Raw genomic sequence first — 18,550 nt, forward strand, 5'->3', positions numbered from 1 at the left:
CTGTTTTATGTCTCTTATGTTTTTTATGTGGTGACATTGCATTTTGAGCTTCTTGCATATTTTTTTCCAATGTGGTTTTATACTGCAAATCGCTAATAAAGTGAATCTGAATCTGAATTTACCCTATCAAATACTTTCTCTGCATCTAAGAGACAAAAGTAGTGGTGTAGTCTATTACATTAAGTAGCCTGTGCGTATTGTTGGTGGAGTGCCTTCCCTTAATAAATCCTGTTTGGTCGGGGTGTATTATACAAGGAGTGACCTTCTCTTGCCTTCTTGCTAGGGCTTTACAGATGATTTTAAGATGTGCGCTGAAAAGTGATATTGGGCGATAACTGGATGGGAGTGTGGGGTCTTTGTCTGGTTTAAAGGGATACTACGCGATTCTGAAGAGAGTTTGTTGATAAACAAACTCATGAACGTGCATTGCCATGGTAACCAGTCCTATTCTGCTGAAATATAGAATCCACAGAGTCTGCTGTCAGAGAGCATGTTAGCCTCAATAAGAGGGCATGTGTTAGCAGCACTGTAGAAGGTGTGACAACAAGCCTGACAATATTTAAATATGTATTGAAGCAAAATACTTTTCTATGCCTAAATCTAAGACACGGAGTCTAGTTTATTTGTCAGTAGGATTATCGAGAGGAACTTCAATAGTTACAATTAGTGAACAAACATCATCAAACAAACAATATGTGTGAGCTCACAAACGCAGCATCCAAAGCACAACAGAGTAAAAAACTAGAGTTATTTGAAAGTTTTTTTTGAATAGTTTTACAAAAATACAGTGACTGATAAGAGCTGGGAAGCACAGGAGTGACTGTTTATCTCCAGAGCCGAAGTCAAAGCTAACTTTGGGGCAAACCTCCTTCACTCTTTATTCAACAGTTAGCAGCAACACACAGGAGCTCCTCTTTAGTCCGTGTACGCTCTGATAGTTTGTTTTTTTCGTTTGAATGATGAAACGAACAAACGAGAAAACCACCTTTTTTCATTTGTTGTTTCAAACCAAAAACGAAGAAACTACAAAAAAGAGCCAATCTCCCGAGAGAAATAACTTAGTAACAGTAGTTGATTATGCACTATAATATTGTGCATTTATTCAAACAGCAAGAGTCACGTTTTTTAAGCGCATTGTTTGGTGCAGTACAGTTGGTAGGCTAATATAGGTTAACCTAAGAAATGATTGTGTGTTTAGAGTTGTTACTGTCAGCTCTATATTTTTAATATTAAATTCAAATTTAATGTGGTTTCCACCGTAATGAACCAAGCTGTTTCCCCTTTCTACCAGCAGGTGGCAGGATTTAAATGAAGGCCTGTTCTGTGTCTTTATAAAATGTTTTGAATCCAGATTAATAATATAGATGTAGTTATTGTTGTTCATTTCATTTGGTTTGTGATATTTATGTTTTATTTGCAGCCTAGTTATCATCTTCATCATCCACCCTCAGCCCAGAGTTAAACCTGCAGGCCCTTCTGTTCTAACCTGGTTCTAACACTGCTGTCAGCTTCTCAGCAGCTCTGACATCAAACTCACATCAGAAATGTCCTAATGTCACCATCTGGCCAAAAGAATGATTTACCAGTGTGCTATATACTGTGTGAATCTTTCTTCTCCATAACACACAACACTCCCACTGTATCACGCAAGTGAAGGGAATCCATACAAGTCTTTCCATTCAACACATATATGCCTTCGGGGTTCAGTATCTTGCCCAAGGACACTTTAACATGCAGCCAGGATGAGCCGGGGATTGAACCACCAGCCTTCCGATTAACAGGTAACCCGCTCTGCCTCCAGAGCTACAGCCGCCCCATGGTGTCCCCTTGAACAACCATGAGTATCTAGTTGCTCTGTAGACCGTAAAAAGCACATCATTTGGCAAAGACTGGCCACTGTTTAACTTTGGTTACTGACATTCTGCCACCATTGTATCTCCAGATCAGTGTACCCTTCAATGCCCTGGAAGAAAGTGCACATACGTTTATAAATGACTGTTTGCATAGATACAGTACCTTTTTCCACATTTCAGGCTTCAAAAATAAAGATATAAAACTGTAATTTTTTGTGAAGAATCAACAACAAGTGGGACACAATCATGAAGTGGAACGAAATTTATTGGATATTTCAAACCTTTTTAACAAATAAAAAACTGAAAAATTGGGCGTGCAAAATTATTCAGCCCCTTTACTTTCAGTGCAGCAAACTCTCCAGAAGTTCAGTGAGGATCTCTGAATGATCCAATGTTGACCTAAATGACTAATGATGATAAATAGAATCCACCTGTGTGAAATCAAGTCTCCGTATAAATGCACCTGCTCTGTGATAGTCTCAGAGGTCCGTTTAAAGCGCAGAGAGCATCATGAAGAACAAGGAACACACCAGGCAGGTCCGAGATACTGTTGTGGAGAAGTTTAAAGCCGGATTTGGATACAAAGACATTTCCCAAGCTTTAAACATCCCAAGGAGCACTGTGCAAGCGATAATATTGAAATGGAAGGAGTATCAGACCACTGCAAATCTACGAAGACCCGGCCGTCCCTCTAAACTTTCAGCTCATACAAGGAGAAGACTGATCAGAGATGCAGCCAAGAGGCCCATGATCACTCTGGATGAACTGCAGAGATCTACAGCTGAGGTGGGAGACTCAACAATCAGTCGTATACTGCACAAATCTGGCCTTTATGGAAGAGTGGCAAGAAGAAAGCCATTTCTTAAAGATATCCATAAAAAGTCTCGTTTAAAGTTTGCCACAAGCCACCTGGGAGACACACCAAACATGTGGAAGAAGGTGTTCTGGTCAGATGAAACCAAAATCGAACTTTTTGGCAACAATGCAAAACGTTATGTTTGGCGTAAAAGCAACACAGCTCATCACCCGGAACACACCATCCCCACTGTCAAACATGGTGGTGGCAGCATCACGGTTTGGGCCTGCTTTTCTTCAGCAGGGACAGGGAAGATGGTTAAAATTGATGGGAAGATGGATGGAGCCAAATATAGGACCATTCTGGAAGAAAACCTGATGGAGTCTGCAAAAGACCTGAGACTGGGACGGAGATTTGTCTTCCAACAAGACAATGATCCAAAACATAAAGCAAAATCTACACTGGAATGGTTCCCAAATAAACATATCCAGGTGTTAGAATGGCCAAGTCAAAGTCCAGACCTGAATCCAATCGAGAATCTGGGGAAAGAACTGAAAACTGCTGTTCACAAACGCTCTCCATCCAACCTCACTGAGCTCGAGCTGTTTTGCAAGGAGGAATGGGCAAAAATTTCAGTCTCTCGATGTGTAAAACTGATAGAGACGTACCCCAAGCGACTTACAGCTGTAATCGCAGCAAAAGGTGGCGCTACAAAGTATTAACTTAAGGGGGCTGAATAATTTTGCACGCCCAATTTTTCAGTTTTTTATTTGTTAAAAAAGTTTTAAATATCCAATAAATTTCGTTCCACTTCATGATTGTGTCCCACTTGTTGTTGGTTCTTCACAAAATGTGTTTGTTTGAAGCCTGAAATGTGGCAAAAGGTCAAAGTTCAAGGGGGGTGAATACTTTCGCAAGGCACTGTAAATACTGTGTGTGCATATGTATGGTGTGTTATTCACGTTCCATGAGGTTCTGTGTTTGCTCCAATCCTGGCACAGAACATTATATATGATTCATTTAGACAATATTATCAGGAAACACTCCATAAACCTTCCTTGATGAAACCAATCAGTTAGCAAAACTTCAAGTGTGCCTTCAGGATGTAAAAACCTGGATGACCTGTAATTTTCTAATGTATGTATGTAGGAATCTCTGAGATTAAGACATGTCCTCCAAGTCTCAAATTTTTTTTTTACCTATGTGACATTGAAAATGGCCAGGCACCATCTTATCTTGAAGAGCTCATAGTAATTTACTACCCCATCAGAGCACTGTCCTCCCAGAATGCAGGGTTACAAATCAAATCAAATTGTGGTGTCCCCCAGGGGTCAGTCATTCACCTCTCATCAACAGTCACTAATCTTGGTGTAAAAATGGACTCCCAACTCACTTTTGCCCATATAAATCACCTATGCAAGACCTCTCTACCTCCTCCGTAACATCTCCAAACTCTGCCCCATTCTCTCCCTCCAAGATGCCAAAAAGCTGGTTCATGCCTTTGTCTCCTCCAGACTGGACTACTGTAACGCACTTCTCATTGGGATAACTAGAAAGAGTCTGCAGAGGCTTCAGTACATTCAAAACTCTGCAGCTAGGATCCTGATGAGAGTGCGGAAACATGAGCACATTACCCCCATTCTCCACTCACTCCACTGGCTTCCCATCTCCACCAGGATTGAGTACAAGGTTTCCCTCCTCACACACCAATGCATCCATGGACATTCTTTTTAGCAAAGCTTTTTGGTCCCCTTTAGAAAGAACTGCTCATTTGTTTTTTCTCTAACCTGTAGCACTAGATCTCTTGATGAAAAGTGCGTTATAAATAAAATGTATTATTATTAGTTCCTAGAGTCTCCAAAAGTATAATGGGAGCCAGAGCCTTCAGCTATCCTGTGGAACCAGGTCCCACTTTGTGTTCGGGAGGATACCATCTTCAAGCTTATTTACAAGCTTATTGTTAGGGCTGGCTCAGGTGAGTCATGAACCATCCCTTAGTTATGCTGATTATCGGATCCTGCTACATTGAATTTGTTTCATATATATCTAAATATACAGTATGTATATAGTGTGTGTGTGTGTGTGTGTTTTGTAGGAACTGATATTTCATTAGTTTCCAGTCCTCATTTTGTTGTTGCTGTAGCATCAGTTTTTTTCATTTTTTATTGTTCACTTGGTTTGTCTTTTTACTTTAATTGTCTTGTTTGCCTTTGTAAAGAAGTGCTAAGTGCTATATATATATATGTTTATTTTTGTACATTATGACACTACAGCTACTACACTATGCAGCAAATCATCTAGTTCCAATTCATCTCCTACTGTGACATGCATCATTTGTAATAATCTGTAACATTGGATACAGGTGTGCATAAGCATAGGTTTTCTTACCATATCAACCTCAGAGATGCTGTCCAAGCTCTCCACCTGAACGTCCACTCCAACAGGGATTGCAGGACCTGCCAAACAAAAGTATATCATGAGCAAACAGATGTGAAAGTACACTTGCAATTTAACAGCAGGCGGTGCTAAAAACCGAAACACTTCTGACTCCTCTTCCCTTCTGTATCTTCAACTCCTAGTTTATTATTTTGATTGGGAAGCCAATGAGTCGATGAGCCAATGAGTCAAATGTACATTATTCTGTACATTAATAATGCACAGTGACAATTCTTGGTTTGTTTAAAGATTATAGATTCATAGAACAACCATCATTTCCATATATGCTACCTTAAGGTTAATGACGTTTAACTACAAACAGGTTGTATTTATGATGCATGGATTTAAAATACGCATTTCAAATACAAAATAGGTTTGTGTAATTTGTATTTTATATGGGTCATGAAAATGGCTTCATATTTTGTTTGACTTCATTGTTTTGTATTTTAAAAATACTATAAGGGACTTCCGGTTGAGTGGCCATGAAGTTAGCAGCGTAACTTTGGAGCTCCCTGATCCAGCATAATGCCATCTTTCAGAGGTTTAAACCTTTAAAAAATCATGTGATTTTAATTAGGTGTTGATATATCTGAAGGAAGACGGAAAACCACCATGCATGTGAATAAACAGGATCCTCCAGCTCAAAGAAATCCACGGGCAAGATGGCTAGCAGCAGCCATATTGAACCAAAGAAATAAACACAACATGCGGCTGACGACATGGCTGACTTATAAACAACTGAGAGGCTTTCGCCAGAAAGATAGTGACGCTCTCCGAAAAATGAACACGTTCCTTGTTTTTTTCATTGTTGTTTTTTTTTAATTGCCTTTATTCCTCTACTTTCTCTCCCTCTGTATGCAACCTCATCCCATTATTGCATGTTACTAACACAACTTCTCCCCTTTCCGGTAGTCTTGGGCTTTCTCGTCCCTCTCCTCTCTCCTCCTATCACTTCCTGCAGGTTTTCTGGCTCTGGAGCTGTGGAGTCTGGATCTGTGGCTGCGGGTCACCTGCTGCCCCCGTGTTCCTGCTCGACACCCTCTGCTGCAACGACTATTGTTACTAGTCCTATTGTTATTATTGTTATTATAATCATTAACATTACGATTGTTATCATTAACACTACTATAAATATCTGTACCATTTTTCATTTAGTCTATAGCAACATCACCTTCACTGTCTGTACCTCTGTGTGTATATTGTGTAGGCTGCCTCCCTCCCCTCTCTCTCTCTCTCTCTCTCTCGCTCTTTTATGAAAAGCGCTGTGAGATAACTGTTGTTGTGATTTGGCGCTATATAAATAAAATTGAATTGAATTGAATTTACTCAGGGAGCTTTACGGAGAGCAACCTCTAATTTGCTGAAACACATGCACACTGTTACACATTCACACCTGGAAGCTGCCCAGTACAATCGCAGTCTGGTCTGCTGGCCACTGAGCAGCTCCACTGAAGCAGTTGGGGATATGGGCCTCAGTGGTGGTAAATGAGGGAGTGCAAGCATTGCTTGTTTTACTTTCCACGCCCAGATTTTATCCTGCTGGTCTAGCGCTCTTCTCTAACCTTTGGTCCACCACTGCCTACCATGTGTAACGTTCCCTAAATGTTCTGTAAAGGTGACAAACGTCCCAAACATTTACAGATCATTAGAGATGTTCCTGAAATGTTACCAATAAGGTAGATAGTTTTCTCAGCTGCATCTCTGATGTCTCGGCAATGACTAAAAACAGACTGCCGTTTCCTCAAATCCTTCCAAGTGTGATAGTGGTGCCGAAAATGATGTTCCTCGAGCACTGAAAGGGGATTTGAACACTGGCTTCCCAAATAGGAACTGGTCCATTTTTTCTTGGAAACCCAGACGCTCTGTGTCCACTTTTCTCCTTTTTGATAAAGACATTTTCCACCATGAACGCCTACGCTTGACAGTGTTGTGTCACAAGGCAATGTGTGGGATATACAGTAGAATATGGTATGCTATCATAGGGCCTGCTTTATGGGGGTAAAATGATGCAATGTTTATTGAAAATTAACACAATATGAGTCACAAATGCATATAACAATTTGTACATACAAATCTATAGAAAGATTAAAAATCCACAAATAACCACATCATTATCCACAAATGTATATCAGCAACTTGTATTTGAAAACCAGAATGTGAATGAACGTAAAGTGATTTGTCTGCAGGTTAGGGTCATATTCTGTTTGTAGATTGTATCACATTCATTTTCAGAATTTTGAAACTTTTTCACTGTCATGCTAAAACAATGCCATAATCATTGAAAATAAACAGACTATAAGTCACAAAGGCATACTACAATTTGTAAACACAAACCCCGATAGACAATTAGATTTAAAATCCACAAACTCCTCATAATCCACAAATGTAAAACACAATCTGCTGTTGGGCCTCACATCCATGAAAACAAAAATGGGCCTTCAGGTCACTGAGGAGCATATCTGTACGTCGTAGACAGAGGACAAGCTAGAAGACTTGTGACATCCTGCATACCCGTTGGAGTCCCAAAAGCCTGAGTTTGGAGTTATCACCAACAAAAGACTGTAAACTAGAGCCACTATTGGCTGCGCTTGTAATCTTGCAGGTCACCCTGGTAACGCAGCCGGCGCGCCCTCCTCAGGTGTAAGTAGGCCTGAGCACAGCCAACACATTGTCTTTCCACAGCTGGGCGAGCGGTGATAGGAGACAACTTTCTCAGCGCTGAACTTTCTTTGTCCTGAATACAGACTTCACTCGCTGGACGAGCAACTCTGTTTTTTCTACCTCTATTAATTTTCACGGTGTTACCTAGACAATTTTGGATCCCTAAAGAAACTGTTACAGAAGATAACGTTTCCTTCCTGCAGAAGAACACGGATAAACTCTGCTTAACTGAGAAGATCACGTCTGTGTTATACCTTCTCAACTTAAGTCGACTTTGCTGATTCCTGTTGCTGCCGCCGAAGAATCTGCTGTGCCGTTGAAACTACCAGCACTGTCACAACTGAGCCGAGAGAAAACTCAGCTGGATTTTCTAAAAGGACTGACACATCTACTCGCTACCAAAAGCGACACATAAGAGGCTTTAGTATGTCTGGGCAGATAGTTCTATAACTTTGTCATTGTAACTTACTTGTACAAGCTTTCTGTGGTGAGTTTCTGTTAAGAAAGGGATATTTAGAGACCGCGGTGTCTTGTTTTATTGCTGTGTTTTCCGCGCTTCGCACATTGTTTGTGTCCGGTACCACTCGCTAGGCCGTGATGCTTTGCTCCTGTTACTGTGTGAAAATGTATCGGTATTTTTATCAAGCCAGGGAACACTGTTGCTGAATGCAAGTTCACTACCGTCCCTCTCACTGATAAAGTTGTAGCTGAGTGTTTGCAACAGTAATTAGGATTTTTGGTGTTTGTTTCTGTTGTCTGAGGACAGATGCACATTCTATCTAATCCAAAGCCAGCAACCGCTGCTGAATGAATCATTCACTGCTGGTGGCTGTAAGATAGACTGGTTTATTGTATATAGTTTTCCCTGTGCTTTTCTCTCCGCCTTCTGCTTATTAACCCCACATGCACACACCACGTGATCTGCGAACCAACTCCCCATGATCTACAAATATAAAACACCATGTGCAAATAGATTCATAATCTGCAAACAAACTCTTTATGATTCACAAATAGAAATCAGTGACTTGAAAAACAGAATTTGAATGAAGGCAGAGTGATTTGTCTGCACAGGTCATATTCTGTTTGTAGATTGTGTTGCATTTGTTTTCAGAACATTGGCACTACTGTTCTGCTGTTTTCCCATTACATTTTTTTTTACAAATGAACACAATTTGCAACCAAACACAGTCTAACTTGTATTTTCAAACCACTGTATAAAGACATGCTTACAATTCTGTGAAAAGTGTTGAATCTGTGTTTGTGGATCACAGGGCATTTGCATATCCCTTTGCATTTGTCTACAGACCATTTTGGCAATGTCTTTCCACAGAGTGTGTGACTACGATCTACACCAGATCAGCCAATTAGAGATATTATTTCTATGTGATGTCACATCCCCTCAATAAGCCCTTCAAAATAAGAGCCGAAACTTGTCAGATGGGCCAGCCAACTCCGGTGCTGCCATAACAGCTCTGAGAAGCACACAGCGATAGGGAAGAAGAGACACTTAGGTTGTCAGGTAAACAATTACTTGACTAAATGGCTATTTTATTTCATTATGTGACATTTATTGGGATATTGGGAGGTTGGGATAGCCGGCGAAATCTTGGCCTTATCGCTGGGATCACATTGGCACTGAACCCCGTAGGATTCATTTCTAGCATGTCAAATATGTCGTGACAAAACAGAGCTTAGACTAGAACAAACGCCAAGTAATAGCCAGCCAGTGATAATAACTTGAGTTATTATCACTGGCTGGCTATTCAGCTGGTTAACTTTAGTCAGGCGCTACCCCACCTGTAAGTGAATATTTTATATTTTCCCTGATAATGCTTTTGTGAATAACAAATCTGTGTCACAAATAACCTACCTAGCGACCGATGTGCAGCTAATATTAGCTCAGCTTGGGTGCACAGTTTGTTTTTAGTTGAGTTTTCACTAATATCATCTGATTCTCGTTTGGCCTGACAGGCTTCAGCACATCACACACATCCTTACATGGAGTTTATGTTTGAGTTTGTGTTGGAGTCTGTGTTGTGCCGGGAGCCGGTTGTTTTATGGTGTTAGTGGACTGCATTACGTTAGCTGCGTTGTTGTTGCTGTAGTCAGAGAGAGGCTTGGTAGAGCGCATGCAGCTACATCCCGATCCAATGTCCTTACATTAAAGGCAGAGTAGTGGCTGTTTCAAGCAACAGAAAACAGGTGTGTGCTTTATTTGTGAGGCTACAGCCCACTGACAAAAAGGCAGTGAAAATTAGATTTATTAAGTGATTTCATTGAAAAACTTCATATAGCCCCTTTTAAAAAGGGAAATTATATATACATACAAACAAACACACATACACCCCACGTACCTACCTACAACTAATTGAGTGAATTAACAACAGTAGTAACAGTAATTTGGTCTTCATCCTTTTCTCTCTCCCAATTGACAACCATAGTATAGCACAGTTCTTTATTGTTTGATAAATTTAGGTACATGGTTAAATGTTATATATTGTAAGCAGTTAAAATCCCATATACTGTATTATGAGGAATATAACGGGCAGTAGTAGTAGAGTAGTATACAAAAAACATCAAATAAAGACATATGCGTAGTAGCTGTGTGTTATACTGCTAATGCCTACAGTACATAGACAAACAAAGAAGATGTTTTGTTTACTGAGATTCAACAAGACTAGTAGTGAGCCTATACACTGTCACATATGAGTTTTGGGGACCACATACAGGGACAACACCAGTTTTATTTAGTTTCATGTGAACTCATGGTGACATTTGGCCCACTTTCTCAGTGGAATCAGTGAAAACAGTGTTGAATCCAGGAATTGGCAGCTGTTGTACTTAAGCAGTATATGAATGAGTCATCACAACACATTACACAAGTCCACAGAAAGTGGGATAAGTGACCCAAAAACAGATCTGAATTCTGTTTATGGGTTATTTTAATGGAAAAGATCAAATTCAACACCTGTTGTTGTAAATGTTTCATCTCTATACCATCACTATCATGACCTCTGAACCATACCTAAAGATAACACCATTACGTGTGACTCTCTCACATATAGCCAGTCAGCATGCACACACTGCATAGCGTTAAAGTGAAGGGAAGATTTATAGGCTATTTCGACCTATCTGCATCACTTATCTATACAGTCTGTAATCCAAAGAGATTAGCAGAGCACACTAAATGCTAGATTAGAGTCACCAAAGCTCTTCAGATGAGGGGCTGTGAAGAGATCTCTGTGTTTGGGATTATTCTTCACTTACTGAAACAATACCATCGAGTGTGTTGCACTTCTTGTCACATTTAACATAAACGGTCTTCTGTTCTCACTGTAACCTCATCAACCAATGTTCAACTAATTAAAGATAAAATCATTCACTTAGGAAGCTCAGGGCAGGACGGAGTCTGATTAAAAAAATTCTACTGAGGAAACCCTCCCGTTTTTAACTTGTTTGTTGAAACCAGCCAAATCAGCAATCTCCACCTAGAGGTAAACTAGTTGTCACTCAAGAGTTTCAAGCAGTATTTTGAATTTTACATCTCCTGTATGTTATCTATATCTATAATGCAAAAAAGTAACACATACTAGCACTTCAGCTAATGTTTTCCTCAGCATGCAGGCTCAATAATTATCATTAGCCAACCTTTTTGTTGAACCCAAATGTCTGGACATTACCGCAGTTGCAGACTCACATTTCCAAGAACAGATTCATTTAAATTTCATTAAATTCATCAAGTTCACAAGGGGCCTGAAGCGGACTTTCTGTGGACTTCCAGAGAGTCCAATTGTCATGCAGACTTAAATAAACTCTGCTTGATTACCCGGAATCCATACCAATATCGATGTGCCATAGACGTAATGATAATCATGTATTTAGGAAGACATTTGCATTACTCATTCATTCATTCATTCATTCATTCATATTCTTTTCAAATGACTGTACAAATTAAAGTACTGTTTTGTGTAGAATTCACAACTTCAGCAGTACTGTATATAAAATATAGCTTAATGTAGTTCAGATCATAGTCAGGCTATAGTCTAGTAGACTATGATCTGTTTAAAAATACAGTAACATCAGTTTGGCTACTAAGTCACAGCTTGGTGGTGGTTTCACTGCTCCTCTCTTTTCCACCGTTGTTTGAAAACCAATAAATCACAATCAACAGTCAAATAGCCACACAAGTCTCGACGATGTCCGCCTGAGATCGTACGTCGGCAGTCAGTGTGCAGCGGTGTGTTTACAGCGAACAGCTGATGGAGCTACGCTAAATACTGGATCCAAATTTGTTGTTTTAAGTTTTTATCAGTCATTAAGTTTATACACAGAGCCAAATCGTTCTCCTCTTCATGTGGAAGAGCTATTTACAGCCGAAAATAAAGCACGTTAAAAATCTTGTTCCTCCGATGCTCATGCGGACACAGATGTGATGCTGCAGCTGATCTGCAGCTCTTGTTGGCTGGAAATGTTTTAATAACCTTTCCAAACTGTCGCAATTTTTATTTTTGTGTTGCTCTTCTCTGATTTATTTTAAGACCTTGATGGCTTTATCCAGCATGTTATTAAATTTGTAACAATCTTTATCGCGTGTCTGTTCATTATACTCCCACACAAAAAAGCTGTTTTTAATAAATGGTCTGAAGGGAGTAAGAAGGAGGATTCAATCTCTCCTTTTCAACCATAAATATTTCTATATTATATAATATTTGGTGTAATTTATTCTGTCTCCTGCAAAGTAGCTAAAGTTGTCTATTAGGTCAGAAGTGTGTTTGTATATATATATATATATGTAAATGCTCCATACTTGTATAGCCTTTTCGACCACTCAAAGCTGCATTCACCAGTCATACACATTCATACCGCCAGGGGCAAATCGGGGTTCAGTATCTTGCCCAAGGACACTTTGACACGCAACCAGGGGGAGCCAAGGATTGAACCGCCGCCTTTCCGATTAACGGCCAACCCGCTCTACCTCCTGAGCCACAGCCGTCCCTATATATATATATGTGTATGTATGTGTATGTGAGGGGACAGACCAGGTACCCCTTGACTCTTTTCCTTTTAAAATGAATCCAAAAAAAATTCAAGTATCTTGGGGGTCATAAATATTTGTATTTAACTAATTATCAGCCCCTGCTATCTAATCTGAAGCAAGATATTGAGCGGTGGAACCCCCTGCCTCTCTCTCTGGGGGGCAGAATCAATACTATAAAGATGAATGTGCTGCCTAAATTGTTATATTTTTCCAGTGTCTCCCAGTGTTTCTCACAAAATCCTTTTTTTCAAAACTAAATAATCTGATATCGGCCTTCATCTGGAACAAAAAGCCGCCACAGATCAAAAGACATATTACAGAGACCTCGTGCAAAGGGAGGGATGGCACTCCCAAACTTCATGTACTATTATTGGGCGGCTATTATACGATTGCTGCTGTACTGGATGAGGGATGGGGCAACGACCCCTGGATGGACAATTATGGAGGGGGAATCCATTGGGTCCATCTCTCTGGCTGCCCTACTATGCGCTAAGTTACCATTCACACTTCTCTATGGTGAGGGTGTTTTTGTATCATTCGAGCAGCTGATACAGAAGTATAACATTCCCAGGTCACATTTTTATCAATATTTGCAGCTTCAAAACTTTGTAGCCTCAAATTCAGACACTTTCCCATTGTGCCCTTCTGAGTCTTTGTTGGAATTAATTTTTAAATGTAAGCTGGCCAGGAAGCAGACAATTAGTGTTATTTATGATTTACTTAGCATGCATGATTTGACTCCTTCAATTCCAACATAGACCCAACTTGTGATCGATGCAAACAGGCTCCTGCCACTCTATTGCACATGTTTTGGACATGCCCAAAACTGTACACGTTTTGGCAATCTACTGTATATTTGGGACCTTTACTAAGATATCTGGAAGAATAGTGCGGCCGTCTTCTCTTATTGCACTGTTTGGGGTGACCCCAAAGGATACCCCTTTTAGATGGTGTGAAATCAGCATGTTAACCTTCTGCACTCTCCTGGCCAGGAGATTAATATTGTTTAAATGGAAAGATCCTAATCCACCAACATATGGTCATTGGGTCAGGGAAGTCATGTGCCATCTTAAATTAGAAAAGATTAGATATACTGTCAGAGGAGTGGCCAAAAAATTTAACAAAGTTTGGCAACCGTTTTTGACCTTTGTTGAAGATATGGATGCTGACTTTTGGTAATTTTGTTTCTCTTTGTCTCTTTTATGGAGGTCTGGTTGTAAAATGTGTTGTATGTATGCCTCTGTCTGGTGCTGGGTAGGGGGGGGGGGTTGGGGTGTTGTATTTGTTTTTTTTCCTGTCTGTTAAGCCTTGTGTTGTGTACTGTTTACAATTCTAATAAAAAAAACCCTGATCAAGAAATAATAATGTGATTAATGCCATATTTAGAGAGGGAGGAAGAGACCCAGTATCCAGAGCCTCTTTAAACATTTCAAGCATAGGTGGTATTAGTGTGTCCTGAAAAAGTTTGAAGATTTCAATGGGAATCCCGTCAGGCCCAGGGGTTTTTCCTCCTTTCATACAGCTTATGGCCCCAGACAATTCTTCAGTAGTTATATTAACTTCTAAGGAATCCAGGGGTTCAAGGGGTCTGATGTCTAATGAATCCAAAAATTCCTTTTGTCTTTGTAAAGATGAGATTGAATAATCTGTACTATATAAATTTCCATAAAAACCCCTGAATACTTTATTAATTTCTCCTGGGTCACTAGTTTCCAGGCCATCATCTGATTAAATTGTGTTTATTGCTCATTCAGTTTCAGACTGCTTAATATGCCAGGCCTAGAGCTCACTAGCCTTTTCCCATTGCTCATAATAAGACTGCTTCAGTTTCAGCAAGCTTTTGGCTGCCTTTTTATTTATTTATTTATTTTTTTAACAGATAAAATGTTCTATTTAGCTCTAAGTTCATTAAGCTTTTTAAATGGCCTCTGGGAAGAGTTTGTGAAATATTCAACTTCTGTTACTTATTGTTTTCTCTAGGTGTTCCATCTCAAACCTTCAAAATTTGTGTTTAGAGCTTGTGAAACTTATCATCTGGCCTCTCAGGAATGCTTTAAATGCTTCTCATCGTATAGAAGCCAAACTTTGACTTGTAGTAATCACTGATTTGTTTTCTAATAAACTCCATAAATCCTTTTGGGAATGATTCAGAGACTGTGGCATTTTTAAGCTAAACGAAACCGAAGCATGATCTGAAATTATTATGCTGTCATACCAGAAATTATGGATGTCAGCGAAGCAGAGTAATAATCAGTCCCGGAGAATGTCTGACAGGTGGCAGTATAACATGAGAAGGATGAATGATCAGGGTAGTGTTTCCTCTAAACATCGATAAATTCTTCAATATATTGCAACAGTTCCTTTCTTGTCTGAGCATGAAAGGTATCTAACCACGTGGATTTATCTATGTCTGGCTACAGCGTACAATTAAAATCCCCACCAATAATGAAATTACCAGGCAAGTCTGCCAGAGATGGAAACAAAGAACAATTATTTAACCTAAGTGAGAGAATTTCACACTGAATTACAAGGTATCTCCCAAATCGGTCTTCAACAACATTAGTGAGCTGAAATGCTACAGAATTATTTTTTCTGATAAATATTTTGTTGAATTTTCCATAGGAACAGATATGCAACAAACAAGGAAGAACAACGGATAGCATCACACCGGCATCATGTCATGTCATGAATAAGTACAGACAAGATTGGGGGTAAAATAAAAACAAGAATGAAGACAATGGGGGAGCAAAGGGAAACAGCCTTAAACAGTGTTCCCTCTCTAGGGGCCACAATTTGTAAAATACTACAAACAAATGCCTATCAAAGGAGCTTTCATTGCCTTTCAAGACGGCATTCAGTAGCTCCATTGGTATAACTTTGAAAATCTCCCCTGGAATAAGACACACCTCCTTGAGTTTAAACAAACGTTTTCCCTGCATGTGAGGCATACACAACTCCTCATTAACAATATTTAACAAGAACAGGCTAGGTTCATTGTTGTCAAGTTACCTTGCAACCCTGTCCCAAAATGTAGAAGGGGACGTTTCCAGACAGTGAAAGTAGGAGCCTATGTCCATTTTGCATTCGATGCATAGTGGATAGATTTTTGAGTCAATAATGCTGAGAGTTGGGGTTTATACTGAAGCCTGTGAAGAATTCTAAACTGACTTTCAGTGAGTCTCTTACATAGAAAAACCTTCCCTATTGAATCCAGGGTGTCAGACCATCTCTCCTCCCCAAACGTAAGTCCTAGGTCCTTCTCCCATGCATTAATGACCTTTTCCTAAAAATGAGAAATGAAATTCTTCGTGCGCTGGTACTGCAGTAAAAAAGAGTCTATGGGAGTAGCTACTGGTTCATCTGTTGGAAGTGTAAATTATTATTAAAATGTCTGACCTGCAGGAAACTGAAAAAATCATTGAATGGGATATCAAATTTTGCCTTAACTTGTTCAAATGACAGTAATTTATCAGTTATAAACAGGTCACTCATAGTTTTAAGCCCTCTATCATACCAGTTCTGAAAAAAAAAGCGTGACCTAGTCCTGAAGGGAAGGCGCTGTTCTGGGTTATAGGATGTAGAATTGGGGAGTGTTTCTTTCGACCAGCGTGTTTCATAATATCTCCCCGAGCTCTAATAGTACTAATCATCACTGGAGTGTTTTTCCCTTTAGTTGGAAGCAGAGAGGCATTGCATGTGCGTAGACTGAGCAAAGATATACTGGGATCAATGCCAGGCATCTATGTGGGCTTGTAGTCCTGTGTTGATTTGATATTGCTTTGGTTTGGTCCCTGCCTTCACCACCAAACCGTGACAGAATGACCTGACCAAGCAATATCAAATCAACACAGGACTACGAGCTAGAACACCAGACAAGACATAAACACTAAGGACAAGGAAACGAGAAGAACAGGTAAACAGAAGGACACCAGAAACAAATGGCAAAAACTCAAACTCACAGGGAAAAACTAGAACTCATGACACTCAGCACTGCTCAACAAAACAGTTTAGTTTATTTCTGTTTCATTCTGTGATTATTTGTGGAAACTCTATATTGTCTGCTTTGCAGCAGAAGTGAGTTACAAACTTGAATGACAATGAAAACCTACCTTGTAAGCATGAGGTACTGATTGTCTGTTCTGTTTGTTTACAGCTGCTGGAAGTGAGGCAGAGTGTACTGGCAGCAGAGGAAGTGGCGTTCTGGAAAGGCGTCACTATACTACAGACTCTAGATGCTTTTAAATATGGCCTTAAAACCCACCTTTTTAGGAGAGCTTTGAATTGAACTCTTGCCATTTTCCTTTGCCTTGTTGTTTCTGTTTGTATTTGTCATGCTCTCTATACATTTTATTTTTAGCACTTATCTGACCTCTGCCAGACCCCCGACAGTGATAAGAATAACCAGGTTTCTTACAGCCTGACAAATAACATTAGTCATGACATGAACTGGTGTGCATGTACAGGTACTATTTAATGTGTTTGTGATGACATGACAAAGTGAATTTGAATTCTAAAATATAATTTAATCATGCCGAGAATTGCGTGCACCTCCAAATACTGCTTTTAAACACTATTATCCTATGTGGGGTTCATCAATGGTGATAAATGATTCAAAGTACATATTTTATGAACGTTTAGAGTTAATATTTTATTACACTCAGTAGAAGCAGCATTCACTGAGATTCAGAAAAAACATGCGGTGATAACCCTGTTTGATCAGTGTGCAGCGCAAAGGATCTGAAAAGGACCTTTAAGAGGTGAATGCATAATTCGGCAGAACAGCTGATGAAGGCTACCTGCCCAGATTTGCATCCATTTCTCAGCACAAACGAGCCGCAAGGTGCAGGAAATTCTCGGCAGGCGTGCAGAACTCTGCACAACCGGGCAAGATGCCGACAGCAGAAACAGCTGATCAGACGTGAGTTACAAGTTCGCTACGACAGAACTTATTAGGGAAAAGTGTTTCCATCTCCCATTTAACGCATTTACTCCTTTTCAACAAAAACCACCTGAAGCGAGCGTAAAAACTTTTTTGTGAAATTAAGGATATTTTTTAAAAATTTTGCCGTGTCAATCAACCTTTTCTAATGTGATACTTCAAAATGCACATTACGTTATAACGTTAGAATGTACGTGTGAACCATCCGCTCACCTTTTCTGCATCTGACAAGGAAACCAAAATCTCAATTTTGGACTCAGCAGACCAAAGTACAGATTTCCACTGGTCTAATGTCTATTTCTTGTGTTTCTTGGTCCGAGCAATTCTCTTGTTGTTCCTCAGTAGTGGCTTCTTTGCAGCAATTCGACCATGCAGGCCTGATTCAGTCAGCTATGAACAGCTGATGTTATGTGTCTCCTACTTGAACTTTGTGAAGCATTTATCTAGACTCAAATCTGAGGTGCTCTTAGTTTGTGCTTTCTGAGGCTGGTAACTCTAATGAACTTGAACTCAAGAACACAAGTGATGGTCTGAAACACATTAAAGCCATGTTTTCACCAATAGTACCCGGGACTTTTAAGTCCTCGGATAGCTTTGTCAAGGAACTAAAAGGTTCCTTCAGCCCATTGTTGTGTGTGTTTCCACTGTGGTCTAAAGACCTGCGAAGATTAGGCAAATTAACCAGTTGACGTAGGCTGTAGGCAAGGATGTACTGGGACTGAAATTCAGCCCAGGACTTTGAGACGGAGAGGCCTTATATCCGAGCGCCCTTTTTTAGTGTTTATATTGTATACAGTGAATCAGATTATGCTGAAGACCTTCAAGAA

The 18,550-nt window shown here is 39.8% G+C and overlaps 1 protein-coding gene across 1 annotated transcript in view; it reads right to left on the reverse strand.

Annotated features, from left to right (window-relative positions):
* Nucleotides 1-18,550, reverse strand: part of gabrr2a (gamma-aminobutyric acid type A receptor subunit rho2a) — a 73,030-nt gene that overhangs the window by 35,558 nt on the left and 18,922 nt on the right. The window contains 1 exon segment of the mRNA XM_038729924.1: nt 5,038-5,105. Coding sequence (XP_038585852.1) covers nt 5,038-5,105 — 68 coding nt within the window.

This window comes from Micropterus salmoides, unplaced genomic scaffold (genome assembly GCF_014851395.1).
Source record: "Micropterus salmoides isolate LMB-PRFRI ecotype aquatic unplaced genomic scaffold, ASM1485139v1 Ms_hic_scaffold_19, whole genome shotgun sequence".
NCBI lineage: Eukaryota > Metazoa > Chordata > Actinopteri > Centrarchiformes > Centrarchidae > Micropterus > Micropterus salmoides.